Consider the following 12691-nt stretch of genomic DNA (forward strand, 5'->3'; position numbering starts at 1 on the left):
CCTCTCCCTTCCACACATATCCCTGCTCTCGGATGTTGTGTTTGTGTGCTTCCCCTTCTCTCCCCATCTTGTCTTCCGCTCCCTTTTTTGGGGTATTTTGTTTGTCTGGTTGATTTGTTTGTGAAGTAAATGTTAGCTCTTTCACGAGCCTCGATTCAGTATACAAAAAAGAAAAAAGAAAAAAAAAGAGAAATCTTCAAGTGTTTCCACAAATTCTCAATGGGATTCAAGTTTGGGCTTTGGCTGGGACACTCAAGGACTTTCACGTTCTTGATCTGAAACCATTCAGTGTTGCTTTGGCTGTACGCTTGGGGTTATTGTCCTGTTGAAGCGTAAACCTTCGCCTTAGTCTAAGGTCTTTTACACTTTGAAGCATGTTCTCCCCAAGGATTTGCCTGTATTTGGCTGAATTCATTGTTCCCTTGATCATTACAAGTCTCCCGGTCCCTGCCACTGAAAAGCATCCCCACATTATGATGCTGCCACCACCATGTTTCACGGCAGGGATGGTGTTAGACGGATGATGAGCTGTACGCGGTTTCCGCCAGACATAGTGCTTTGTATTCAGGCCAAAGAGTTCAATTTTCATCTCATCAGACCACAGAATATTTTGCCTCCTGTTCTCGGAGTCTTTCACGTGACTTTTTACAAACTCCAGGTGTGCTGTCATGTGCCTTATTCTCAGGAGTGGCTTCCATCTGGCCACTCTCCCATAACGCCTAGATGTGTGAAGTGCTGCAGAGATTGTTGTCCTTCCGGCAGGTTCTCCCATCTCGGTCAAGGAACTCTGTAGTTCTGTCAGAGTGGTCATTCGGTTATTCTTCACCTCCCTGACCAAGGTGCTTCTTGCCCGGGTGCTCAGTTTGGTCAGACAGCCAGCTCTAGGAAGAGTCTGCCTAGTTCCATATTATTTTCATTTCCTAATGATGGAGCTCACTGTGCTCTTGGTAACTTTAAACTCTCCACAAATTGTTTTATACCCTTCCCCAGATCTTTGCCTCCTCAGAATTCTATCTATGTAGAGTTCCTTGAACTTCATGGTGGAGTTTCTGCTCTGACATGAACTGTCAACTGTGGGGCCTCATGTCGAAAGGTGAGTTTCTTTCTAAATTATGTCTAATCAATTGAATTGGCCACAGGTGGACTCCAATCAGGTTGTAGAGACATCCCAAGGATGGTCACAGGAAATCGGATGCACCTCAGCTGAATTTGTGTCATATCAGCTTTGCTATGACATCAAGTGTCATAGCAAAGGGGTTCAATACTTATTGACTCAAAACATTTCAGCTTTTCTTTTTTTTTGATTTTGTAAAAATGACTAAAAAAATAATAATTCAACTGTGACATTATGGGATATTACATGTAAATCAGGGACAAAAAAATGTCGATTTAATCCATTTTTAATTCAGGCTGTAACAACAAAATATGAAAAAGTCAAGGGGTGTGAATATTTCTGAAGGCCCTGCCATGTTTACCCGCGCCAGACGAGAGGGTATTGCATTTGAGTCCGTTTGTTACTTGGCAAAAGTTGAGTCCGTCGAGTCCGTTTTTTGCAAGTATGTTGATCACTCCGGTTTGTGTGTGTGTTTGTTTGTGTGTGTGTTTGTTTGTGTGTGTTTATTTGTGTGTGTGTTTGTTTGTCTGTCCACTCACTTAAACTTGCCTATAGGTCACAATTTGAAACCGATCCTCATGAAACTTCACCAAATGGTAGAGTTCGTGGTCCGACTAAATCCTATATATTTTTGAGGTCAAAAGGTCAACATAGGCCAAAGGTCAACCACTTTTTTTTCGAATTCCTAAAATCATCAATTTTCATCCGATTGACTTGAAATTTGAATAGGATTTTCATGTCAGCTAAAACTGAATTCAACCACCAAATATTTTTTCGATCAACATGGGCCAAAAGGTCAACATAGGCCAAAGGTCAACCCCTTTTTTACGCATTTCTAAAAATCTTAATTTTCATTCGATTAACTTGAAATTTGAATGGGATTTACACATCAGCTAAATGAATTCAACAACCAACTATTTTTGAGATCAGCATTGGCCAAACGGTCAACATAAGCCAAAGGTCAACAACAATTTCAAATTTCTAAAATCCTCAATTTCATCTGATTGACTTGAAATCTGAATAGGACTTTTATATCAGCAAACTTAATTCAACCACCAACTATTTTTGAGATCACCGTAGGCCAAAAAAAAAATGATGACGTCATCGATCACGTGGTTCGGCCGCCATCTTGGAAAAACCGAAAACATTTGCACCTCTATTTCACCGAAAGCGCTACATAGAAAAATTGAGACATGACTCATTGTAAAGAACTCCCCATGTGGAACAACATATGTTAATGATGATGTCATAGGTGCTTCCATTATGACGTCATAATGCGACAAGTACAAAACTTCATCCGATCAAGATGAAATTTATTGAGCATAATCTAGGGATAAATTGGTGGAGAAATAAATAATGATGATGTGATGACATCGGTCACGGTCGGTCACGTGGTTCGGCCGCCATATTTGTTTTAACACAAAATCCTTAAAAACCACTGGGGAGGGTCTGCAATCTCTGATTGCTCTTTCTTGTTTTATATTGTAAAATATTCAGTCAAAATCGAGGTATGTTTTGGGAAAGGAGTGCATTTTCTTGGGGTAACGTTTCATCGGGTTTGGAATGCAGCATCCATCCGATGTACGTTAAAAGGGAAGTACCGTCTGACAGCATTAGTTGATGGCCGACTTTAAGATACCATGGTGTCCTTCACAAAGAGGAGGTGAGTTATTGCCACACCTTGTGTGAATATGCAGGAACACTGCATCAGTGGGACAGCTGTGCTTCAGTAATGATGCAACCAGCGGGTGGAGCACAGATTGAATCCCAGTTCAATATGCATTCGCTAACGACTACTGCCTGTATCACCATGGCTTTCCTCATGTGTCATATTGTGATATGACTGGGTAATATATGTATGAATGAATATATATGAATCCGGATCTTCACCGAATTTGAATCAATTTGTCCTCGTCACATAGCCAACATGTCCACCAATTTTTGTCCGTATCCGTGCATAACTTTTTGAGATATCCTGCAGACAGACAAACATAGAAACTAACAGTGTGAAAACATAACCTCCGTCAATGTTTGGTGACGGAGGTAACAGGTGTTTCTTAACACGCATGTCAATGTAACTGGGGTTTCATCGCACACTCGTCACTTCATTGAAGGATTTCCTCAAAAGACAGCCCGCTGCATTTCACAAACATATTCCATGTCTATCTGTTGAATTGGGCCTGTGAAACACCACGAGGGCAGTTTGTAGCCGGGTCGAGATTCGAACCCAGGGTAGATCGCTTCGAGGTGAGTGTGCAAAGCTCTGGGCCATCCTGCCAGGTGTAAGTTTATTCTATTCTCCCTGCACTGGTCTGCAGGCTCCAGTTATGTCTCCTTTGGAATGATTTCTCTCTTTTTTTAATCATCTTGCATATTGCTTATGAAAGGAACTGGTTTCTCAATAAGAATATCCCTTTGTGTAGAAATGCGATTTTTTTTTTTTGTGGGGAAAAGAGTGTGGGAGGGAATTGGGATGTATTTTGTGGGATTTGTAAAATGAAATTGAATAAACTTTTCCATAACACGAGCACTAATAAAAATGCCTCGAGTTTTACTGGATTATTTGAAAGTGAAGGGCGTTTTACGAACACATCAGCATTAGCATTCTGCTAGCGCACTGGTTAATGTTGTGCGTAAAAGACTTGGTGACGTGTCAAACAGATGAGAGAAACAACATTTGTAAATGGCAGCAATCGAGCCTGGTATTTTGACAACTTAAACATGTGTTTGGCCAGAAGAGCACAAACGAGAATGTGATGTGTGTCGGAGTGGGAGTAACGGAGTAACAAGTTTCATGCCTTCAATAGAAACCCACAGGGGTTAAAGTTCAGTCTTTATTGATGATAAATAATCATTTGATGTACCTGCCGTCATGAGTAAGATTTCAACGTGGACCACGATACAAAACTGGAGGAGCAATAGCTACCTGGATTTGCAACGTTTAAGCTACCTGGATTTGCAACGTTTATATAACGCCAGACAGAGATTTCGCTTTTAGAATTGTCGGAACTAATCTGGTTCATTACTGGTGGATGGAGGTTATGTTTCCACCCCTGTCTGTCTGTTACTGGGCAAAAAAAACTTGTTTTTGACAAGTATGTTGATCACTCCGGTGTGTGTGTGTGTGTGTGTGTGTGTGTTTGTGTTTTTGTGTGTTTGTGTGTTTGTGTGTTTGTTTGTGTTTGTTTATCTGTCCGCTCACTTATACTTGCCTACAGATCACAATTTTAAACCGATCTTCACGAAACTTCAGCAAATGGTAGATTTCGTGGTCCGATAAAATCCTATATTTTTTGGAGGTCAAAGGCTCAAAAGATCAACATAGGCCAAAGGTCAACCTTTTTTTTCAAATTTCTAAAATCCTCAATTTTCATCCGATTGACTTGAAATTTGAATAGGATTTACATATCAGCGAACTGAATTCAACCACCAACTATTTTCCAGATCGACATAGGCCAAAACGTCAACATAGGCTAAAATGTCAACATAGGCTAAAAGGTCAACATAGGCCAAAAGGTCAACCACTTTTTTCGAATTTCTATAATCCTCAATTTTCATCCGATTTACTTGGAATTTGAATAGGATTTTCATATCAGCAAACTTAATTCAACCACCAACTATTTTTGAGGTCATCATACGTCAAAAGGTCAACATAGGCCAAATTTCTAAAATTGTCAATTTTCATCCGATTAACTTAAACTTTGAAGAGGATTTGCATATCAGGTCACTGAATTCAACCACTAATTTATTTTTGAGGTCAAAAGGATGCTCCACTGAGTGCCATTCTACTTTGTGCTGTTTTGCCAACTGTCGCTCTATTAGTGATTTTTTTCTTCTGTTTGTCTGTCTGTGAGCGGAATATCTCAAAACTATGGACGGATTCGGGCCAAACTTGGTAGATAGGTTGAGTGTGACAAGTACAAAAACAGATTAGATTTTGGTGAACATCAGAAAACAAGAACTTAAATTTTATTTTTAATGATTCTTCATCATTCAGAGATTAGGGCAAAAATGTTTTATAGCATGATGTTTCTAAAAGGTTATGGACGGATTATGACAAAACTTGGTGGATGAGTAGGTCGGTGACAAGAACAAGCCGATTAGGTTTTGGTTCAGGTCCGAATCCAGATCCGCCCAATCAGAGGCGCTCTCTCCCGAGTGTCATTCTTGTTGAGTCATGTTTTCGTCGTTCCAAATCAAGCTAAACTTATACATATTGTTCATTGTTTTGAGATGATATCTTATATTCCTGCCATCCTGGTTTTCTCACTTCTCAAAGGGGCTGGGGCTGTTCCAGCCCAGCTGTCCAAATGTTTATATTTATATATACAGTAGCCTACAGTAGTATTCACCCCCTAACAATAATGCCAAATTTACATGAGTTACTCATTATGATACAGTGGCCTGCACAAGTATTCACCCCCTACCAATAATGCCAAACTTACATGAATTACTCATTATGATACAGTGGCCTGCACAAGTATTCACCCCCTACCAATATTGCCAAATTTACATGAATTACTCATTATGATATGGTGGCCTGCACAAGTATTCACCCCCTACCAATATTGCCAAACTTACATGAATTACTCATTATGATACGGTGGCCTGCACAAGTATTCATCCCCTACCAATATTGCCAAATTTACATGAGTTACTCATTATGATACGGTGGCCTGCACAAGTATTCACCCCCTACCAATATTGCCAAATTTACATGAGTTGCTCATTATGATACAGTGGCCTGCACAAGTATTCACCCCCTACCAATATTGCCAAATTTACATGAATTACTCATTATGATACGGTGGCCTGCACAAGTATTCACCCCCTACCAATATTGCCAAATTTACATGAGTTACTCATTATGATACAGTGGCCTGCACAAGTATTCACCCCCTACCAATAATGCCAAATTTACATGAGCTACTCATTATGATACGGTGGCCTGCAAAAGTATTCACCCCCTACCAATAATGCCAAATTTACATGAATTACTCATTATGATACGGTGGCCTGCACAATTATTCATCCCCTACCAATAATGCCAAATTTACATGAGCTACTCATTATGATACGGTGGCCTGCAAAAGTATTCACCCCCTACCAATAATGCCAAATTTACATGAATTACTCATTATGATACGGTGGCCTGCACAATTATTCACCCCCTACCAATAATGCCAAATTTACATGACTTACTCATTATGATACGGTGGCCTGCACAAGTATTCACCCCCTACCAATAATGCCAAATTTACATGAATTACTCATTATGATACGGTGGCCTGCACAATTATTCATCCCCTACCAATAATCCAAATTTACATGAGCTACTCATTATGATATGGTGGCCTGCACAAGTATTCACCCCCTACCAATATTGCCAAATTTACATGAGTTGCTCATTATGATACAGTGGCCTGCACAAGTATTCACCCCCTACCAATATTGCCAAATTTACATGAGTTACTCATTATGATACGGTGGCCTGCACAAGTATTCACCCCCTACCAATATTGCCAAATTTACATGAGTTGCTCATTATGATACAGTGGCCTGCACAAGTATTCACCCCCTACCAATAATGCCAAATTTACATGAATTACTCATTATGATACGGTGGCCTGCACAAGTATTCACCCCCTACCAATAATGCCAAATTTACATGAATTACTCATTATGATACGGTGGCCTGCACAATTATTCACCCCCTACCAATAATGCCAAATTTACATGACTTACTCATTATGATACGGTGGCCTGCACAAGTATTCACCCCCTACCAATAATGCCAAATTTACATGAATTACTCATTATGATACGGTGGCCTGCACAAGTATTCACCCCCCTACCAATAATGCCAAATTTATATGAATTACTCATTATGTAGAAACACTTTTTCCAAATGAACCTTTTTATTCATAATTGACGAGATCAAACTAAACACTGTTATAGATGAAAGAGGTTAAATAAAACACGTACAAATCAAAATTCATCAGTTGCAAAGTTTTTCAGCCCCTTAGGTCAGTACTTGGTGGAAGCACCTTTTTCAGCAATCACTGCGACGAGTCTTTTTGGGTAGGTCTCTACCAGATTCGTGCAGTGACATGGTGAAATCTTTGCCCATTCTTCATGTGAAAATTGCTCTAGTTCTTCCAAGTTTTATGGGGATCGTCAATGGATTGCAATCTTCAAGTCTCAACATTAATGTTCAATTGGGTTCAAGTCAGGACTTTGACTCGGTCACTCAAGAACATTTATTTTATTCTTATTCAGCCACTCCAGTGTGGCTTTAGCTTTGTGCTTCGGATCATTGTCCTGCTGAAATGTGAATCTTCTACTCAGTTTCAGACTCATGGCCGACTCAAGCAGGTTTCATCAAGGATTCACCAGTATTTTACACCATCCATTGTCCCTTCTATCCTGACAAGTTTGGAAGTCCCTGCTAGTGAAAAGCAGCCCCATAACATGATGCTGCCACCTCTATGCTTGACAGTAGCGACAGTGTTGATTGGATGATTTGCAGTGTTCGGCTTGCGTATCACTTTGAATTTAGACCAAAAAGTTCAGTTTTTGTCACGTCTGACCACAAAACGTTTCTCCACAAGCCTGCAGTATCATGAAGATGCTTTTTCCACAAACTCCATACAAGCTTTCAGATGCGTCTTTCAATAATGGCTTCTTTCTTGCTACCTGTCCATAGAGGCCAGCATTGTAAAGGGAATGGAATATTGTTGATTGATGAACACTGACCACCATCTTGGACATATAGTCTTGCAGATCTTTCAAAGTCATTGTTGGATTTACAGTCACATCCTGAATCAGTTTCCTGCTTGTCCGGCTGCTGAGCTTAGATGGGTACCTAATCTGGGTAGAGTCTGGGTGGTATGATACCTCTTCCACTTCTTTATGATGGATTTCACCATAATCAAAGGGATAATGAGTGACTTTGAAATCTTCTTATAACCCTCTCCTGAACGGTGCTTCTTCACCACTTTATGTCTGACTTCTTTGGAAAGCTCCTTGGTCTTCATGGTTACCTTGTTGGTTGACCAAGCGAGTTGCATCTTAAAACTTCTTAGATAAGTGGGGGAGATTTTTTTTAAAGTTAAGCCACTGATTACATACAGGTGAAACCTATTACACTTGTTTTGTAACATTTCAAACAAATAATTTACTCCTGAAGTGACTTAGGGTTAACAAGGCAAAGGGACTAAACACTTCTGCAACTGAGAATCATCTTATTTTCTCTGTTAATCGAATGTATTCACATTTTATCTGCATTTTTTGGCTTTATCACTTTGGAGTAGTTTGTAAAGACTCTGCATATAAAGTTTGATTTGAAAGTTTCATTAAATAAGCTCAGGTGGCATCAAAATGTGAAAACTTTGGAGGGGGTGAATACTTTTGCAGACCACTGTACCTTTGAAAGTAAATCGTTAACAATAATCTGTTATGAGTCGACCCAAGTCTTTCTTGATTGAAGGCAATGCACGATTTTGGCACACACACACACACACACACACACACACACACACACACACACACACACACACACACACACACACACACACACCTGTTAGCAATGGTCCTGCTACGGCAGCCTGTCTGGCTCACAATCTGTGTAATGTTCTGTGTTTGGCACCAAGCAGGCCTTTCTGGGAATAATGCAAGTCGGCTGACCGCCTGCGGTGCTGAAGGGCCACGTGATGCTATGCTGGCACACCAGCAATTGAGTGGCAGAAGCACGATGAGTAGAACTCCCAGAATCTTTAACTCACTGCTGAGGGCAGACCTGATGATGAGACATTACACACCAAAAGTAAAAACTCGGTTCATTGTGAAAGGTGAAGCATCAGAAAAACAAAAACAAACAAACAACGTGCGACAAATGGATTGCCATGCACGTGCCTTGGTGATATCTGTTCATACGTCATTGATTCATTTCAGATGTCTCCAATTGAAGCTTCACATTTTTACAAGAACAAAATATTCAGACCATGTCCCTGTGTCCCATTTGCTCTCTGCTTTTCCTTTCACTCCTCACTCCATGCCAATCACCGAAAAGAATAAGATGAGGTAAATGTGAATCTGACTCGAAAAGAATAAGATGAGGTAAATGTGAATCTGACTCGAAAAGAATAAGATGAGGTAAATGTGAATCTGACTCGAAAAGAATAAGATGAGGTAAATGTGAATCTGACTCGAAAAGAATAAGATGAGGTAAATGTGAATCTGACTCGAAAAGAATAAGATGAGGTAAATGTGAATCTGACTCGAAAAGAATAAGATGAGGTAAATGTGAATCTGACTCGAAAAGAATAAGATGAGGTAAATGTGAATCTGACTCGAAAAGAATAAGATGAGGTAAATGTGAATCTGACTCGAAAAGAATAAGATGAGGTAAATGTGAATCTGACTCGAAAAGAATAAGATGAGGTAAATGTGAATCTGACTCGAAAATAATAAGATGAGGTAAATGTGAATCTGACTCGAAAAGAATAAGATGAGGTAAATGTGAATCTGACTCGAAAAGAATAAGATGAGGTAAATGTGAATCTGACTCGAAAAGAATAAGATGAGGTAAATGTGAATCTGACTCGAAAAGAATAAGATGAGGTAAATGTGAATCTGACTCGAAAATAATAAGATGAGGTAAATGTTAATCTGACTCGAAAAGAATAAGATGAGGTAAATGTGAATCTGACTCGAAAAGAATAAGATGTGGTAAATGTGAATCTGACTCGAAAAGAATAAGATGAGGTAAATGTGAATCTGACTCGAAAAGAATAAGATGAGGTAAATGTGAATCTGACTCGAAAAGAATAAGATGAGGTAAATGTGAATCTGACTCGAAAAGAATAAGATGAGGTAAATGTGAATCTGACTCGAAAAGAATAAGATGAGGTAAATGTGAATCTGACTCGAAAAGAATAAGATGAGGTAAATGTGAATCTGACTCGAAAAGAATAAGATGAGGTAAATGTGAATCTGACTCGAAAAGAATAAGATGAGGTAAATGTGAATCTGACTCGAAAATAATAAGATGAGGTAAATGTGAATCTGACTCGAAAATAATAACATGAGGTAAATGTTAATCTGACTCGAAAATAATAAGATGAGGTAAATGTTAATCTGACTCGAAAATAATAACATGAGGTAAATGTGAATCTGACTCGAAAAGAATAAGATGAGGTAAATGTGAATCTGCCTCGAAACGAATAAGATGAGGTAAATGTGAATCTGACTCGAAAAGAATAAGATGAGGTAAATGTGAATCTGACTCGAAAAGAATAAGATGAGGTAAATGTGAATCTGACTCGAAAAGAATAAGATGAGGTAAATGTTAATCTGACTCGAAAAGAATAAGATGAGGTAAATGTGAATCTGACTCGAAAATAATAAGATGAGGTAAATGTGAATCTGACTCGAAAAGAATAAGATGAGGTAAATGTGAATCTGACTCGAAAAGAATAAGATGAGGTAAATGTGAATCTGACTCGAAAATAATAACATGAGGTAAATGTGAATCTGACTCGAAAAGAATAAGATGAGGTAAATGTGAATCTGCCTCGAAACGAATAAGATGAGGTAAATGTGAATCTGACTCGAAAAGAATAAGATGAGGTAAATGTGAATCTGACTCGAAAAGAATAAGATGAGGTAAATGTTAATCTGACTCGAAAAGAATAAGATGAGGTAAATGTGAATCTGACTCGAAAATAATAAGATGAGGTAAATGTGAATCTGACTCGAAAAGAATAAGATGAGGTAAATGTGAATCTGACTCGAAAATAATAACATGAGGTAAATGTGAATCTGACTCGAAAATAATAACATGAGGTAAATGTTAATCTGACTCGAAAATAATAAGATGAGGTAAATGTTAATCTGACTCGAAAATAATAACATGAGGTAAATGTGAATCTGACTCGAAAAGAATAAGATGAGGTAAATGTGAATCTGCCTCGAAACGAATAAGATGAGGTAAATGTGAATCTGACTCGAAAAGAATAAGATGAGGTAAATGTGAATCTGCCTCGAAACGAATAAGATGAGGTAAATGTGAATCTGACTCGAAAAGAATAAGATGAGGTAAATGTTAATCTGACTCGAAAAGAATAAGATGAGGTAAATGTGAATCTGACTCGAAAAGAATAAGATGAGGTAAATGTGAATCTGACTCGAAAATAATAAGATGAGGTAAATGTTAATCTGACTCGAAAATAATAACATGAGGTAAATGTGAATCTGACTCGAAAAGAATAAGATGAGGTAAATGTGAATCTGCCTCGAAAAGAATAACATGAGGTAAATGTGAATCTGACTCGAAAAGAATAAGATGAGGTAAATGTGAATCTGCCTCGAAACGAATAAGATGAGGTAAATGTTAATCTGACTCGAAAATAATAACATGAGGTAAATGTGAATCTGACTCGAAAAGAATAAGATGAGGTAAATGTGAATCTGCCTCGAAAAGAATAAGATGAGGTAAATGTTAATCTGACTCGAAAATAATAACATGAGGTAAATGTTAATCTGACTCGAAAAGAATAAGATGAGGTAAATGTGAATCTGACTCGAAAATAATAACATGAGGTAAATGTTAATCTGACTCGAAAAGAATAAGATGAGGTAAATGTGAATCTGACTCAAAAAGAATAAGATGAGGTAAATGTGAATCTGCCTCGAAAATAATAACATGAGGTAAATGTTAATCTGACTCGAAAAGAATAAGATGAGGTAAATGTTAATCTGACTCGAAAATAATAAGATGAGGTAAATGTGAATCTGCCTCGAAAAGAATAAGATGAGGTAAATGTTAATCTGACTCGAAAATAATAACATGAGGTAAATGTGCATCTGACTCGAAAATAATAAGATGAGGTAAATGTGAATCTGACTCGAAAAGAATAAGATGAGGTAAATGTGAATCTGACTCGAAAATAATAACATGAGGTAAATGTTAATCTGACTCGAAAAGAATAAGATGAGGTAAATGTGAATGACTCGAAAAGAATAAGATGAGGTAAATGTGAATCTGACTCGAAAAGAATAAGATGAGGTAAATGTTAATCTGACTCGAAAAGAATAAGATGAGGTAAATGTGAATGACTCGAAAATAATAAGATGAGGTAAATGTGAATCCGACTCGAAAAGAATAAGATGAGGTAAATGTGAATCTGACTCGAAAATAATAAGATGAGGTAAATGTGAATCTGACTCGAAAAGAATAAGATGAGGTAAATGTGAATGACTCGAAAAGAATAAGATGAGGTAAATGTGAATCTGACTCGAAAAGAATAAGATGAGGTAAATGTGAATCTGACTCGAAAAGAATAAGATGAGGTAAATGTGAATCTGACTCGAAAATAATAAGATGAGGTAAATGTGAATCTGACTCGAAAAGAATAAGATGAGGTAAATGTTAATCTGACTCGAAAAGAATAAGATGAGGTAAATGTTAATCTGACTTGAAAAGAATAAGATGAGGTAAATGTGAATCTGACTCGAAAATAAGAAGATGAGGTAAATGTGAATCTGACTCGAAAAGAATAAGATGAGGTAAATGTT

At 38.0% G+C, this 12691-nt stretch overlaps 1 protein-coding gene across 5 annotated transcripts in view; it reads right to left on the reverse strand.

Moving 5' to 3' along the window:
- Nucleotides 1-12691, reverse strand: part of LOC137437117 (uncharacterized) — a 79391-nt gene that overhangs the window by 10366 nt on the left and 56334 nt on the right. For all 5 annotated transcript variants that reach the window (XM_078786843.1, XM_078786844.1, XM_068131513.2 and 2 more), the window contains exon 2: nucleotides 8694-8912. In XM_078786843.1, coding sequence (XP_078642969.1) covers nucleotides 8694-8912 — 219 coding nt within the window. The remainder of the gene's footprint in view (nucleotides 1-8693; nucleotides 8913-12691) is intronic.

Source organism: Myxine glutinosa, chromosome 11, assembly GCF_964187855.1.
Source record: "Myxine glutinosa chromosome 11, kmMyxGlut1.1, whole genome shotgun sequence".
NCBI classification, from domain to species: domain Eukaryota; kingdom Metazoa; phylum Chordata; class Myxini; order Myxiniformes; family Myxinidae; genus Myxine; species Myxine glutinosa.